The sequence below is a fragment of the Mobula hypostoma genome, chromosome 6 (genome assembly GCF_963921235.1).
Source record: "Mobula hypostoma chromosome 6, sMobHyp1.1, whole genome shotgun sequence".
Lineage (NCBI taxonomy): Eukaryota > Metazoa > Chordata > Chondrichthyes > Myliobatiformes > Myliobatidae > Mobula > Mobula hypostoma.
Window position 1 is genome coordinate 126,894,689 of NC_086102.1, and position 17,348 is coordinate 126,912,036.

The 17,348-nt window shown below is 44.0% G+C and overlaps 1 protein-coding gene across 8 annotated transcripts in view; it reads left to right on the forward strand.

The window, feature by feature from the left end:
• Positions 1–17,348, forward strand: part of LOC134348376 (disintegrin and metalloproteinase domain-containing protein 23-like) — a 169,278-nt gene that overhangs the window by 76,498 nt on the left and 75,432 nt on the right. For 7 of the 8 annotated variants that reach the window (XM_063051641.1, XM_063051635.1, XM_063051638.1 and 4 more), the window contains exons 7-9: positions 11,731–11,809; positions 13,981–14,060; positions 15,602–15,670. In XM_063051641.1, coding sequence (XP_062907711.1) covers positions 11,731–11,809; positions 13,981–14,060; positions 15,602–15,670 — 228 coding nt within the window. The remainder of the gene's footprint in view (positions 1–11,730; positions 11,810–13,980; positions 14,061–15,601; positions 15,671–17,348) is intronic. The other variant, XM_063051636.1, reaches the window with a different exon arrangement.

The following is a 17,348-nucleotide window of genomic DNA, read 5'->3' on the forward strand; positions in this document are numbered from 1 at the left end:
CGTATGTTGGTAGGTTAATTAACGGTAGCCGAGGTGTGTAGGAGCCGAGTAAAGATTCTCGGTGTTCTTCACTGAGCATTGAAGACAGTTTTCTGCCAGGTTATGTGAGCTTAGCCAGGCCCAGGAGTTAAGTTTGAACAAGTCGTAAAGGGGAATGTGTAGGAAAGCTGGAGGGATTCATGACGTAGTGGCCAGGGTAGCTGTAAAGGCACAGTCACCCGGAGTGGAGTGATATGGAAAGGTGCATACAAGTTGGTGGAGTTCCGAGACTTTGGAAGGTTGTACTGTTGAAGGAAGATCAGAGGAATGAGCGTGCGGTCCTTGGAGGGATTTGTATTGCGAATGAGAACTTTAAATCGCAGTGCGTTTCTGCATCAGTTCTGTCAGTTTTCATCGTTGTTGTAATTTTATGTTTCTAAACTTAATATCGAAAGAAATATCGATTTTTACATCTTTAAAAGTGGAGACTGAAGAAAGACCTGATAGAAGTACAGTGGATTTCAATTAATTGGGCCATCAGTTAATCAGGGCATCCGCTCATTTGAGACTAATCTCCAAGAACAAAAGCTAATTGAGAAAATAGCAGGGATTTCCTGTGTTTATTTGGAACACTTGGTGCAGGAGACTGTCGTGAGACAGTTTCTAACTAGCATTAGGTGCATGCACTTGTGTGGCCAATGGACACTACACCGTGCTTAGAGTGTACAGTTTTGAATGGCATCAGTTGCATACACTTGAGTTCAGAAAGCAGTGGTTTTTTTTTCACCGATAGTTGGTGAGAAATAACCAGGAAGACAATTTGGAATGGTTTTGCTCACTGCAGTTTCAAGCATTCAGGTTTGGAGATGGCAGAAATGGCTGGGAGTAAACATGAAACGATTTCACTACTTCACGTTAGGAATTACGAAGAATTTGAAAGTATTGATAATAATCTTGAATGTTACAATGAAAATTAAGATTTGGAGCATTGTATGATTGCAGTCCATTATCTACAATAAGTGCACATCTTGTTCATTTACAGTCAATCAAAAGAATGTGGCTGTGTACCGGTACACTGGATGAATTCCTCCTTTGATAACAATTAGGGAGTAATATACAGTTAAATGGTAGTTTGCCCTTTTTATACCTTTTTAAATATTTCCATGAAAATTCAGCTATTGGGGCAGCCACTTAATTGGGCCAAAATACTGGTCCCGATATTTCCCAATCAATCGGAATCCACTGTATATAAAACGGAGAGGTATTGGCAGAGTAGATAGACTCTTCTTTCCTATGGTGGAAATATCAAATATTAGAGGGCATAGCTTTATGAAGAGAGGGTAAAGATTTACAAGGCAATTTTGTTTTATATGGGGTGGTAGGCGCTTGGAACTGGTTGGAAGAAGTGATGGAAGTAGATAGCAACAGTTAAGAGACACTTAGGCACATTAACAGGCAAGGAATCGAGAAATGTGAGCCATGTGTCAGCAGATAGGATTAGCCTTAATTAACACAATGGTTGGCACAGACACTGTAGGCCAAAGAATTGCACTGATCTATATTCTGTGCCCCAGTGAAATCAGCTCCCGTATTCCACTTTAGTACTCCGTAAATCTAGCAAATCACAAAGTTTTGGGGGGCCTTTTGGGAATGTTTGAGCAAAGCCAGCTAGATGTTTGGAGTACTCCAGAGCTTACTTGTTGATCTGTGAAGGGTGTGCTGTGCTTGGGCTGGGTCTTGTCTGTTGCTATGATAATTTGGGTGATAGTCATGCATTTTTAAAGAATAATCGTCATTCAGCTATTTTTAAACTGAAGATTTCAATAAGATTAGTTTTCATTAGCTACTGACAGCTCATAACAGAAAAAGATGAGAGTGCAAAAAAAATCAATAAAATGCTTGACTAACATCAGAAGGACATTAATGCTGGTTGATTTAAAAAAAGAGTAAAACATTCAGTTATGTTCAATAAAGGCTGCTGCCCAGACTAGAGATCAGGCCTTATGAGGATAGGTTGAACAAGCTGGGGTGTTTCTCTTTGGAGCAAAGGAGGATGAGGGGTGACTTGATAGAGGTGTACAAGATAGTAAGGGGCATAGATCGAGCAGATAGCCAGAGACTTTTTTCCCCCCAGTATGGAATCACCTAAATTGATGGGGTGTGATTTTAAGTTGATTGAAGGAAAGTATAGCAGGATATCAGATGTAAGTTATTTTTACACAGAGAGTGATGGGTGCATGGAACGGCCTGACAGGGGTGGCAGTAGAAGCAGATATATTAGAGGCATTTAAGAACTGCTTAGATAGGATCATGTATGGTAAAAAAGTAGTGTTAAGTAGGAAGGAAGAGTCAGTAAAATGGTCAGCACCATATCGTGGGCTGAAGGGCCTGTACTGTGTTGTAGTACTCTATGTGTAAATGTTTAACCACCTGTCCTTGACTTTTAATTGTCATCTTTATTACCAAGTTCCTAGTTACCAGCATCTTGGGGGCTCAGCACTGATCGGAATCAGAACTGGAATAATTATGTAAATACTTCTTGATGCTCCCAAGCAGCAAAGTGGAACAGCCCTTAGAGCTGCTGTCACACAGCGCCAGAGGCTTGGCTTCAGTCCTGATCTTGAGTCTTGGGGGGCGGGGGGTGTGTCTCTTTTTCCCAGGCTTTCCCTGTGGCTGTATGGGTTTCCTCTGGGTACACATCTCATTCCTGCAAGTTGGTTGGTTAGTTGGCCATTGTAAGTTGCACCCAGTGTGTAGATGAGTGGTTGAATCCTGAAGGGGGTTGACAGGAATGTGGAGAGAATAATATGAGCTTAGGTAAATGAGTGGTTTATGGTGCACAGAGACTCAGTAGTCTGAGGGGCCTGATTTCTCTTTTCTGAATCTAACTCTTATCACCAATTTAGAGCCATTTAACTTCAGTGCCAGGCAATGACCATCTGTGGACAGGATTGTCTAGCCACCTACTCCCCCAGTTTACTCCTGAAAGTACCTACCAAGCCGGAAACCTCTAACACCCAGTAGGCCAAGGGTTTAAGATGCATGAGGAAAAACACTGCTACAAACTGCACAGCATTCTGATTTGGTTCTTCATCGCTGGTTTATTTCCTGCTTTAGTATCTATGACTGATCCTTCATCTATCAATGATCCTCCATCTCCAACGTTACCTTCGGGGTACCTTTACCTGAAGAACTGCAGTAGCTCAAGAAAGTGGCTCCCCACTACCAAGGCAGTGAGCGATGGGAAATAGATGCTGATCTTTTCCAGAAGCTGAAAAATGAATAAGTAAGAGAAATAAAGGACAGGAGTCAGGGAAATGTTATAAGCAGATGTTCTTCCAGATTGGACGGTGGAAGACTTGATGTTCCCTCGTGTCCTGTTCTGGGTTCAGCAGGATTACAGCGCAAACTCTGCTTTCAGCACAAAAGACTGGTGCTGCAGTAGCAGTTAGCACAACACTTTATGGTACCAGTGATAGGTGTTCAATTCCTGCTGCTGTCTCTAGGGAGTTTGTACGTTCTCCCTGTGACTGCGTGGATTTCTTCCGGGTGCTCCGGTTTCCTCCCACGTTCCAAAGACGTGCGTTATTAAGTTGTGGGCATGCTGTCTTGGCACCGGAAGTATGGTGGCACTTGTGGGCTGTCCCCAGCATGTTGCAGGGACTGTGTTGGTCGCTGGTGCAGGCGTTGCATTTCACTGTATATTTTGATGTACACATGCGAAATAAAGCTAATATTTATAGGGGGGGAAAGAATGAGGAAGGATACTGATGGACTTCAGGAGACGGGGCAGACTAGTTGAAGGGGATATAGTAAAGAGCAGGCAAATTTTAATTCAGACCAGCATGAAAAGAGAATGTGAACAAAAACAAGACAATCGCAAGTACGTGCCGGAGCACAAGGATCAGGACGTATCTACCTGTAAACTTCTGAGAGTGGCAGGGCGAGGTTAGTAGTGGAATCCTGTGATCCATAAGCAGAGGGATGTTGCATTGAATCTTTATCAAACCCCACTCTTGTCACCGTACTTTGACCCCTACTGCAGTAAAGATTTAATGGAGTGGTGCCAAGGTAAGGGATTACGGCAGCGAGTTTTTATAGGGGAAGCTAGAACTGTTCTCCCAGAAACCAGGAGATTTGCTTGAGGTGTAGGAAATTTATAATGACGCTGGGTTTTTGGCCCAACATACCAACTATCCCTTTGCCTCCATAGTTGCTGCTTCACCTGCTGAGTTCAGATTCAGATTTGTTTATTTATCCGGAACCAAAAACAAGCTGGTGGAAGTACTCGATCAAGATGGCACCAAGCTGCTGTCTCCATTGAGGCTGTGGCTCACAGTTTTTTTAGGTTCATAGGAATAGTTTTGGGGATAGAGAAAGAAGTTAGGGGTCAGATTGGGGTTTAAGGACAAGGATGTTGGGGAGTTAGAGGTCTAGGCCTCTGTTCTGCACTCCGCATTCGAAGGACGGCACCTGGACATGGGATGAAGGACATCTCTGGTTGGATGTCAGGCCGGCAGACCAGCGAGGATGAGGGCTTACTTGCCTCTCCAAGGATATGGGCCAAATCCAAGCAAATGGGACTAGCTCAGTAAGGCACCTTGGTTGGCATGGGAAGCTTAGGCCAAAGGGCCTATTTCTAAACTCTGTAATTCTATGACTATTGATGGTGATTGTTTTAGGTTGAGTAAACAGAGATTAACTGCTTCCATTACTGGATGGTTCAGTCAGCAGGGAGGTACAAAGGAGAGGCAAAGAAAGCCTTTTATTTGGAGAATGATTGCAAACTGGAACTGAGGAGGAGTTGATGAAAAAATGTGAAAAAGAAAATGAGTGAGAATACAATTAGTGGAAAAATTGTGTGAGGCTCAGTGTAGATTCAGTGGGACAAAGAGCCTGATTCTACCTCTGTCTTGAATGTAGAATGGCTCTGGGCTTGTACTTGCTGGAGTTTAGAAAAATGATGGGCTATCTTACTGAAGCCTATGGAATATTGAAATGCCTTGATAGAGTGGATGTTGAGAGGATGTTTCCAATAGTCGGGGAGTCTAGGACAGAGGGCACAGCCTTTAGAACAGCGACGAGGAGGAATTTCTTTTGCCAGATGGTGGTGAATCTGTGGAATTCACTCGCAGAGCTTTTCATCAGAGATCAGAAGCCTTAGAAGACGGGGTTCATTCAAGTTCAGTGATTGAGTAGAAAAGTTAGTGACCCGCGGCAGTTTTGGAGCTTTGAGCAGTGGCCAGGCAGTGTTCAGGATTGATTGGTAAGAACAAATTGAAGTAAGGCGGGGCAAGCGGAGCAGGGATTTTGAACTATTAGAGGCTTCAGCGAGGAGAAGTTTGAGTGAAAGAAAGCAAAAAAGCTGTAGGTAGAGCTCCCTCCCCCACAGTTAATTGTTCTTCCTTCTTTATATTTGCTTAGTTAGAACAGTAGAGATGCCAGACAGGATAGGTGAACGAACCTCTGTAGGATGTGGGAAGGCAGGGAGGCCTCCAGTGTCCCTGATGACCACACCTGCAGGAAGTGCATCCAACGGCAGCTTCTAGCAATCCGTGTTAAGGAGTTGTTGCTGGAACTGGATGAACTCCAGATTATTCAGGAGGATGAGGAGGTGATAGATAGGACATATAGAGAGGTAGTTACACCAAAGGTGCAGGACACAGGAAACTGTGTGACAGTCAGAAGGGAAAAGGGGTTAAGGAGCCAGTGCAGAGTACCCCTGTGGCCATCCCCCTCAACACCGGGTAAATCATTTTGGATACTGTGGTGGGGGGGGGGGAATGACCTAGCAGAGAAAAGTCACAAAGGTTGGTTCTCTGGCACTGAGTCTGGCTCTGTGACTCAGAATGGAAGGGAGGCAGAAGAGGCACACCGTGGTGATAGGGGGATTGTTAGTTAGGGAACAGAAAAGAGGTTCTGTGGATGAGAACAAGATTCCTAGATGGCTTGTTGCCTCCTGGGTTCCAGGGACTGTGACATCTTGGATTCAGTCCTCAGCATATTTAGGTGGGGGGGGGGGTTGCTGGTGAACAGCCAGAGGTCGTGGTCCATATAGGTACCAATGACATAGATAGGAAGAGTGACAAAGTTCTGCAGAGGGAACTTAGGGAGTTAGGTGCTAAGTTAAAGGGCAGGACCTCCAGGGTTGTGATCTCAGGATTGCTACCCGTGCCACGTGCTAGTGAGGCCAGCACTAGGAAGATTATACAATTTAACATGTGGCTAAGGAGTTGCTGTAGGAGGGAGGATGTCAGATGTTTAGATAATTGGGCTCTCTTCCAGGGAAGGTGGGACCTGTACAGAAGAGAGAGTTTGCACCTAAACCGGAAGGGGACTGATATCCCAGCGGGAAGGTTTGCGATTGCTGCACGGTGGGGTTTGAACTAGAGTTGCAGGGGAAACAGAGTGCCAGAATGGTTAGTGGAAAGGTTGTGGAGGCAGATGTTAGGACTCCAGACGAAGTTAGGAATCAAAAGGTTGATCATGGTGCAACTAGTGTCCTGAGCTGCATATATTTCAATGCAAGAAATATTGTAGGAAAGGCAGGTGAGCTCAGGGCATGGATCAGCACCTGCAATTATGACATGGTAGCCATTAGTGAGACTTGGTTGCAGGAGGGGCAGGACTGGCAGCTCAATATTCTGGGGTTCCGTTGTTTTAGACGTGACAGAACAGGAGGGATTAAAGGAGGAGGGGTGGCATTACTAGTCAGGGAAAATGTCACAGCAGTGCTCAGTCAGGAGAGACCAGAGAACTCCTCCGGTGAGGCGTTATGGGTGGAACTGGGAAATAAATGTAACCCTCTCACCGGGCTCATATTCAAACTTGGCTCGATAGCTAACTTGGCTAACAGCCACATGACTCAGCAGGGAGAAGGCCACTTTTCATAAACAATATACGTCTAGGTTTGGTATGATTTGGGGTTCAGCCAAATAGGAAGGTTGGGATGTTCCGATTAAAGAAACCTCAATTTGAGTGAATGCTGTGTTAATACTGCCCATACATAGTTATCTGTCGGCAAGAAATAACAGATCGTGTACCACGTAAAATTATAAAGGAAGTGTATTTACCAATTTCATCTTTATCAGGCAGTTAATAGGAAGTAGAAAAGAAAATGGCCCATTACAGTTAAACCAGTCCAATGTGCACATAAATGTTGGAGCTCATACTGGAGTATTCGGGGGTGTATATCTTACTCATGCGCTGGGCCCACGGTCTGTGTGAAAACACCCGCCACATTTTCAAACTCCCCTCGAAGACCATCTTGAGCAAACTGCCTCATTCCCTCAGGAGTATTGGCCCTTCCTCCTTGGAGCCATTCATCTGCACAAAAGCACTTGCAATGGGGGCTCTCCATGCAACAGCATACTGTGGTGTCTTCTCTTCTGTCCCGCTCCACATCTCCCGCCTAAAGACCTCAAACAAGACTACTGTCCTTCTGAAAACTCTTCCCCACAGCTCTCTAGAACCTTCTCTCTCATTCCACAAACCTGACACACACATTCCTAATCGTAGCCGAAGCCAAAACACACGTGGCGCATTGCTTTTACAGAAAACTCCTAATATAAACTATCTCACAGCATAGCAGTAGAAATCTTAACCAGGGCATTACGTAAGCAAGGTATGACCACGTCAGTGGGGCTATATTACAGACCACCTAACAGTCCTAGGGATTTAGAGGAACAAATTTGCAGAGATTGCAGACTGTTGCAAGAAACATAATATTGTTATAGTAGGTGATTTTAACTTTCCACATATTAACTGGGACTCCCATTCTGTAAAAGGACTAGATGGCATAGAATTTGTCAAATGTGTCAGGAAAGTTTCCTTAATCAGTATGTAGAAGTCCCAGTGAGAGACTGTGCGGTACTTGGTTTGTTATTAGGGTATGAGACAGGGCAGGTGACAGAAGTTTGTGTAGGGGAGCACTTTGCACCCAGTGGTCACAATGCCATTCATTTCAAAGTAAATATGCAAAAAGGAGGTCTGGTCCACAGGCTAAGATTCTAAATTGGAGAAAGGCCAATTTTGATGGTATCAGAAAGGATCTGGCAAGTGTGGATTGGGACAGGCTGTTTTCTGGCAAAGGTGTACATGGTAAGTGGGAGGCCTTCAAAAGTGAAATTTTGAGAGTGCAAAACTTGCACGTACTTGTCAGAATTAAAGGTTTAGGGAACCTTGGTTTTCAAGAGATATTGAGGCTCTGGTAAGAAAAAGGGAGGTGCAGGCAGGTACTTATGGAATATAAGAAAAGCAGAACATTGAAGAAAGAAATCAGGGGGGCTAAAAGAAGACATGAGATTGCCCAAGCAGACAAAGTGAAGGAGAATCCTAAAGGATGTTGCCGGGACTTGAGAAACTCAGTTACAGAGAAAGGTTGAATAGGTTAGGACTTTATTCCCTGGAGCATAGAAGAATGAGGGGAGATTTGATAGAGGTATATAAAATTATGATGGGTATAGTTAGAGTGAATGCAAGCAGGCTTTTTCCACTGAGGTAAGGGGAGGAAAAAACCAGAGGACATGGGTTAAGGGTGAGGGGGGAAAAGTTTAAAGGGAACATTAGTGGGGGCTTCTTCACACAGAGAGTGGTGGGAGTATGGAATGAGCTGCCAGATGAGGTGGTAAATGTGGGTTCTTTTTTAACATTTAAGAATGAATTGGACAGATACATGGATGGGAGGTGTATGGAGGGATATGGTCCGTGTGCAGGTCAGTGGGACTAGGCAGAAAATGGTTTGGCACAGCCAAGAAGGGCCAAAAGGCCTGTTTCTGTGCTGTAGTTTCTATGGTTCTATGGTTCTATATGTTAAAAGCAAAACAATTGCAAGGGACAAAATTGGTCCTCTAGAAGATAGAATGGTAATCAATGCGTGGAGCCAAAAAATGATGGGAGAGATCTTAAATGCAATTTTTGCATCTGTATTTGTATCTGTCAGGAGATGGATATAGAGTCTATAGGAATGAGGCAAAGCAGCATCAACTTCATGGACCTTGTACAGATTACAAAAGAGGTGGTGTTTGAAGTCCTGAGGCAAATTAAGGTGGATAAATCCTCAGGGCCTGACAAGGTGTCCCCTCTAATACTGCGGGAGGCAAGTGCAGAAACTGCCAGGGCCCTAGCAGAGAGCCTTAGCAACAAGTGAAGTACCAGAGGATTGGAGGATAGCTAGTGTTCTACTTTTCAGGAAAAATAAATCAGGAAATTATAGGCCGGTAAGCCTGATGTCAGTAGTGGGAAAGATATTGGAAGATATTCTGAGGGACCAGATATTTAAGTATTTGGATAGTCAGGGACTGATTAAGGATAGTCAGCATGGCTTTGTGCATTGTAGCTTTTGTGCATGGAAAGCTGATTTAGGCAAGGCAAAGAATGTTATCTACATGGACTTTAGCAAGGCATTTACCAAGGTCCTGTATGAGAGGTTGGTCAAGAAGGTTCAGTTGCTCAGTATTCAAGATGAAGTAGTAAATTGGATTAGGTCTTGCATAGTGAACAGAAGGGCATTGAGAGTTGTGGTAGAACAAAGGGATCTGGGAATAGAGGTCCATAATTCAATGAAAGTGCCGTCATAGGTGGATAGGGTCATAAAGAAAACTTTTGGCAGATTGGCCTTCATAAATCAGGAGATGGAATGTTATGTCGAAGTTGTATAAAACGTCAGTGTGGCCTAATTTGGAGTATTGCGTGCAGTTTTAGTCACCTACTTACAAGAAGGATGTAAATAAGGTTGAAAGAGTACAGAGAAAATTTACAAGGATGTTGCTGGATCTGGAGGACCTGAGTCATAAGGTAGGATTGAATAGGTTACGATTGTATTCTTTAGAACATAGAAGATTGAGAGGAGATTTGATAGAGGTATACAAAATTAAGATGGATATAGATAGGGTAAATGCAATCAGGCTTTTTCCACTGAGGTTGGGTGGGACTACAACTAGAGTTCGTTGGTTAAGGGTGAAAGGTGAAATGTTAAAGGGCAACCTGAGTGGAAACCTCTTCACTCAGAGGGTCGAGAGCGTGTGGAACAAGTTGCCAGTACAAGTGGTGCATGCAAGCTCAATTTCAAGACTTAGGAGAAATTTGGCAGTTTAAGTGGTTTGGCACAGACCATGGAGGGCCATAGGGCCTTTTTCCATGCTGTATGTTTCTATAACTCTAGGTGGTTATGCAGGCCAAGGCATTATTTAAAGCAGAGGTTGATTGGTTCTTGACTAGTAAGTGAAAGGTTATGTCGAGAATGCAGGAGAATGGGGTTGAGAAGAACAATTTTAGTAGGGCTAAACCTGAGCTACCACTTTCTAAAGCCAACTAGGTCAGGGCCAAAATTGCCACTGTTGCCAGTGACAACATGACCTGAAAATGAAGGAAAGGAACATGTATCTTATTTATATGTGCAGTTTGCAAATGTATTGGCAGTTCTTTTTTTTAAACTGTGCTATGGAATGCGTGGTACAGTGGCACAGCTTGTAGAGTTGCTCTCTCACAGCGCCAGTGAGCTGAGTTCGATTTTGACCTCAGGTGCTCTCTGTGTGGAGTGTGCACCTTCTCCCTGTGACCACATGAGTTTCCCCGAGTGTTGCCGGTTTCTTCCACATCCCAAGGACGCACAGATTAGTAGGTTAATTGGCTGTTGTAAATTGCTCCCTTCCCCTCAGCGATCCCCTGAAGAGGGATTTGATTGGAAGGTATAGCAAATGGGTTACAGGGAAAAAAAAACTAGTGGCCAGTTAAATGTGATGGCATAGACTCAATGGATCTTGGACACCAATAAATATAGAGATATGGGTTTCCTCCTACACCCCAAAGATGGTAATGTTGCAACTCTATAAAACCCTGGTTAGACCGCACTTAGAATATTGTGTTCAGTTCTAGTCACCTCCTATAGGAAGGATGTCGGAGCTTTAGAGAGTGTGCCGAGGAACTTTACCTTGATGCTACCTGGATTAGAGAGAATGTCTTATGAGGAAAGGTTGAGCGAGTTAGGGTTTTTCTCTTTGGAGCGAAAGGAGGATGAGAAGTGACTTGATAGAGGTGTACAACATGATAAGAGGCATAGATTGAGTGAATAGCCAGATACGTTTGCTGAGGGTGAAAATGGCTAATACCAGGGGGCATAATTTTAAGGTTTTTGGAGGAAAGTATGGTTGGGGGGGACAATATCATGGGTATTTTTTTTTACACAGTGTTGAGTGTGTGGGAAGTCCTGCCAGGGATAGTGGTAGAGGGAGATATATTAGGGAGATTTAGGAAACTTAGATAAGCACATAGATTATAGAAAATAGAGGGCTATATAGGAGGGAAGATTTGGATTGATGTTCGAGTAGGTTAAAAGGTCAGCACCACATTGTGGGCCGAATGACCTGTACTGGGCTGTAGTTTTCTGTGTTCCATATAATGGTAGGTTAACTAACTTCTGTGTATTGCTGAAGCGTATGAGAGAGAGAGTAGGTTTCAAGGAAGTAAGTGAAGGTGGGATGTGACCGATACGCTGTCTACCAAGGAAATATGAAAGAGAAGGATTTTGGTGCTATCGCTTTTGGCTTGAGTTCATTATACGTGGTTGGAACTGAGTGATCTTCAGTCTGAACTAAACTGAATATAGTTACAGTGCTTCAAATCCCACCCCGGAATTGGAGGGTCTGGCATACAGGGAGAAACTGGAATCACCAGATCTACTAGTGTGGTAAAGTGATGTTCCTTTGACATTATCATGGCTGACGAAGGGATGTTGTTTTGGATTTGTTTCAGGAGAATTTGTCAAGGCCACACACGATTCGTCAGATGCCAGTAGGATTGAAGGACAAGCTTCCACACATGAGTAATTCCAGTTGAGCTGTCCTGTTTTTTTGCTATCTTTGCTCGCTGCTACAGATTCTTCTCCACACCTCATTATCACACTCCCCTAGATAATAGAGAAAGGTCGCAGTCGGATCATTCAATACCTGAGCAGTCTGTTTGATCCACTGGTTGTGCCGTGCAATGAATCAAGACCCTACAAATTCTGTATATTCAAGTGTGGTTAAAGTTTGCAAATTTGTGCTGCTTGAAAAAAAACACAATTACAGAATTGATAATTACAGAATTATTAATAGAAATCAGATTGGATTTTTTGCCTTCCTCTGCTCCTTGTATTTCTCCCCACATTATTTATTGTTGAAACACTTTGTGTACCTCTGAGACCATAACACATAGGAGCAGAATGAGGCCATTTGGCCCATCGAGTCTGCACTGTCATTCAATCATGCCTGATTTATTTTCCCCTCTCAACCCCATTCTCCTGAATTCTCTCCATAACCTTTGATGCCCTTACTAATCAACAACCTCCACCCAATCACTTGGCCTCCGCAGCTGTCTGTGGCAATGAATTCCACAGATTCACTGTAAAGAAATTGCTCCTGTTGATCAGCTGTTGCTCGTTGAGGCACAGTCAAAGTGTCCCAGTGAACTGGATTCCACTACACTTTGTAATGTAATTTATAGTTTGCTTTATGTATTGTGCTGCACTACTGCTGCACGACAAATTTTACAACATACAATATGTCAGTTTGTCAGTGATTTTTCAGAAGGCTTTTGACAAGGTGCCACTCATTGGACTGCTTAACAAATTAAGAGCCCATGATATTTCAGAAAAGATTCTGGCAAGGATAAAGATTGGCTGATTGACAGGAGGCAAAGAGTGGGAATAAAAGGAACCTTTTCTCGTTGGCTGCCAGTGACTTGTGGAGTTCCACATGGATCTGTGTTGAGACTGCTTCTTTTTACATTATACGTCAATGATTTGGATGATGGAATTGATGGCTTTGTGGCCAAGTTTGCGGATGATATGAAGATAGGTGGAGGGGCAGGAAGCAGAGAGGCCACAGAAGGACTTAGACAGATTAGAAGAATGGGCAAAGAAGTGGCAGATGGAATACAATGTCGGGAAGTGTATGGATATGCATTGAAATAAAATGGTAGACTATTTTCTAAATGGAGAGAAAATCCAAAAATCTGAGGTGCCAAGGGACTTGGGAGTCCTCGTGCAGGATTCCCTAAAGGTTAATTTGCAAGTTGAGTTGGCGTAAGGAAGGCAAATGCAATTCCAGCATTCATTTCGAGAGGACTAGAGTATAGAAGCAAGAATGTAATGTTGAGGCTTTATTAAAGCACTGGTGAGGCTTCACTTGGAGAACTGTTAGCAATTTTGGCCCCCTTATCTAAGAAAAGATGGATTGATGTTGGAGAGGGTTTAAAGGTGGCTCATGAAAATGATTCCGGGATTGAAAGGCTTATCATATGAGTAGCATTTGATGGCTCTGGTCCTGTACTCACTGGAATTCAGAAGAATGAGGGGTGGCATCTCATTGAACCCTATTGAATATTAAAAGGCTTTGATAGAGTGGATGTGGAGAGGATGTTTTCTGTGGTGGGGGAGTCTAAGACCAGAGGACGCAGCCTCAGAACGGAGAGGAGGAGGATTTCCTTAGCCAGAGAGTGGTGAATCTGTGGAATTCAATGGCACAAGCGACTGTGGAGACTAAGTCATCGGGTATATTAAGGCTGAAGTTGATAGATTCTTGATTAGTCAGGGCATGAAGGGATACAGGGTGAAGGCAGGAAAATGGGGTTGAGAGGAAAATGGATCAGCCATGATGAAATAGCGGAGCAGACTCAATGGGCCAAATGATCTAATTCTGCTCCTATATCTTACGGTCTTATGACTTTATTAAACCTAATTCTGATCTTTAAATATGTCCAGGATGCTAGCCTCCATTAGGCTCCAGAGAATTTTTGGAGACTCACTTACCGTCCCACCACTTTTAGCAATGTGAGCCCCAAGCTCTGGAATTTCAACCTCACACCTCACCATCTATTGTTACCTTCTTAAACCTTGTTTCAATTCCTGGCCGAGTCTCCCCTCCCCACCCCCATTCTCATATAACACAATATGAAAAATTGTGTCATATTCTTTCAGGGAAAGCTGGTACGTCACTTCCTCTCTCCTGCATTCTCTTCCAGGCAATCTAAAGAAGGCCAGCGCTCCTTGGTCTCGACTAGTGGACTTTCCCTGGTTCCGGCCACGAAGGAGAAGGAGAGCGGTAAGTCCTCCCCACCCCATGTCCTTAAGTCACTCTGAGTCTCCTTTGTGTGATGTTTCTGGCAGAGTTGGGGAGGGAGGGATGGGGAATAGTTCTCCCTAGGTTTCAGAGTCCTGCTCCTCGCAAAATTGGAATCTGTCAGAGCAAGTGGAATTGGGAATAGAATGTAATTGGGGGAGTGGGAGAGGGGGTTTACCTTGGAATATGGCAGGACCACCATTCTGATGGTGTCAACGAAGTACCACACCTATACCTTACAGTGCCAGAGACCTAGATTCACTCCTGACCTCAGGTGCTGTCTGTGTGGAGTTTGCACGTTCTCCCTTCTCTAGCTGCTTCAGTTTCCTCTCACGTCCCAAAATGTGTAGGATGGTAGGCCAATCAGTCACAGAATGCTGTCCCCAGTGTATAGGTAAGGGGCAGAGTTGGAATGCAGGGAGAATGGATGTGGGTGTGGGAACAATAAGATAGAATTCATATAGGCCTAGTGTAAATGGGTTATTGATACTGTGGACTTGATGGGCCTTAGGGCTTGTTTGTATCTTTCTATGACTCTAGTTATGCAATTTGGACTTCAAAGTTTACAAATAGTTTCAAAATTTGCTGTTTATAAACTCACACTATTGCTTGCAAATTCATTTTAATTACCCATGAATGTGAAGTTGGGCATTTGGCTCCTGAGAACAAAGCCACAGGACCTCGGGGAATAAGGGGGTGGAAGAGCTGCTGGATTTCAGGATAACTTGATAACAGCAGCTATAGGACATCTTGGAAAAAGCCCGGCACAGATTGGGCTTCACTATTCCATGGATAGATTCACATTACAGAACAATTCCGTTTATTGATGCAGAGTTCAGTTTGGAAACAGAGATATATTTTCTTGAGACAACAACCAAATGGAAATGTTAATAAATATCTGAAAAAGAGTGACAGGGAAGAACTTACATTAAGCTCTATTCTTGCACCTCACAAGAGCCATTTATGAGGAGGTTCAGTAGAGGTGGGCTTCATCAGATTAAAGATCTGTGGAGGGAGGTTGAGACCCTTAACCCAGTTGTAGGGCAATGACACTAAATGACTGCGTTTCTCTCTATAGATGCTGCCTGACCCACTGAGTTCCTCCAGCATCTTGCTTTTTGCTTTATCATAGAGAAGCCTACCATTAATTTAAATATTCCAGGACACCCCTCAGTCTCTATCATGGAAGAAGATGCTGTCTCTATGTGTCTAGTCTATTCTGATATGCTTGTCCTCTTAGTTTAAATATCATCCTTATGAACCTTCAAAATATGGCCTCCATTTGCTTTGAGATCAAATTGTGCATTTTAATCCAGACTTCAGCATTAATACTGTGGGTTTCAATTCTACTCCCCATGATTTGAAGACAATCAGCTTGATGGATCTCACTTTGGGAAATACTGAGTTATTTTCCAGTGACTGGTGAATTCTGGGGTGTCTTGTCCAGCTGATGGGGTACTTCCTGTGGTAGGGGTGGAAGTGATGTCATGGATGAGCTAACCTTTTGATTTCTGCCTCCTCAGGCCCGTCGCCGGAATGTCTTCTCTGAAGTGAAATACCTGGAACTCATGATCATAAACGACCACAAGATGGTGGGAACTGCAATACTTTTTAATCTGCCTTCCTTTCAGCCTGTTTACTTTATCTGAGCCTTAGTTATAAAGCATGGAAATAGTTCCTTCAGCCACACAGAGTGGTCACAGACACTAATTATTCCATTTTATTCTGAAGGTATACCCGTCCTTGCTTTTTTATTCTTTCACCATCAACTCCGCCCCCCCCCCCCATCCACCTTGCAGATTTTGCCACGCACTTTCATGCGAGGGGCACTTTACAGCAGGCTGTCAACCTCCCAGTCTGCTTGTCATTGGGATGTGGGAAGGGACTGGAGGCCACCCATTCGCAGGAAGAATGTGCAGACTCCATACTGTGCCCGGGCTCAGGTTGGCACCCAGGATGCTGGAGCTGTGACAGTGGTCCTACCAGTTTCACTGTGTTGCCCTTATGGTTGGTATACACACCCCCACATCTCCCCCCCCCCACACCACACACACACACACACACACACGTGTGCACTCACACCACGTGCACACACCTTGCACTGTATGGTGCTTTGACTGTGGTGAAACTCCTCAGGAGTTCAACCTGGCACAATGTGTGTGTGTGTGTGTGTGTGGTCTATTTGAAAGGATCAGAAGGGTGGACGAAGGAGGTCAGTGAGGTCTAGAATTTAAAAAAAAAATACAGAAAATGCTGGAAATACTAAGCAGGTCCAGCCATGTCTGTGAGGAGAGAATGGGAATGAATGTTTTAGGTCGAAAAGTCTTCTAATGCTCATCAAAAGAAATAACCTGTTGGAGTCCAGAACTAGGCCTCATATGTTGGGAGGGTGGCTAAGCTGACTAGGATGAGAGGGCCCTGGGAGAATTTTTAAATGGATGTGTGGATGGTCCAGGGTCCCAGTGTAGACAATTGAACACATGGGTGAAGGGGACGGACGTGGTGCGATTGAGAATAGAAGTGGTACATTTTGGTGGTCTGGATTATAGCAAGAGATTGGCCAGAAGCGTAGTGAGCCTGGGCCAGCACGGGCATGGATCTTAGACAAAGGTCTAATTCTAAGTCAAGGTAGCTTCTGGAGATGAGAGAAAGTCAATATGTTGTGGCTTAAAAGTTGATGCCTAATGATTCTGCAAAGTGGAAATGAACATCCTTAGTAACGATGCATGCACATACTGGATATAAAGATTTATTCACTTTTATTGATCCAGGATTGGGACAGAGGCCCAGTATCAGACATCCAGTGGAGTCAACATTTGGCAGGGATTAGAGTGTTGCACCTTTAGGACATTGGGATGAGGGAACAAACCTCAGGATCAGGAGAGGCTCCATCCCTTGGCCTAGAGATCCCTCCAGGAGTATTTGAGTGATTTGGTGGCAAGTTTCTTTTGTTGAAGTAATGATGGTGTGATGGGCTTGGGGAAAGTGGGTAGTGAGTTCACAAATTGCAAGATTCTCTTGGACTTTGTTTTGTGATGTTAAAAAAAAACCTGAGGGCAGCAGTTCAAGTGCTTAGAATTTCGGAAAGTTTCTGCAAGGGCTGGGTGCCACTGAGTGAGTGGAGTCAGACAGTGTGGAGCTGAGCACATGAAGCTTGATGCTGGCTGGAATATTGACTAGGGATACTGGAGCCACAAGAGGGAATGTTTAAGTTGGGAACAAGTATACCTGAATTCCTGGACAAGCTCCATTTTTATTCACCTTGACGTC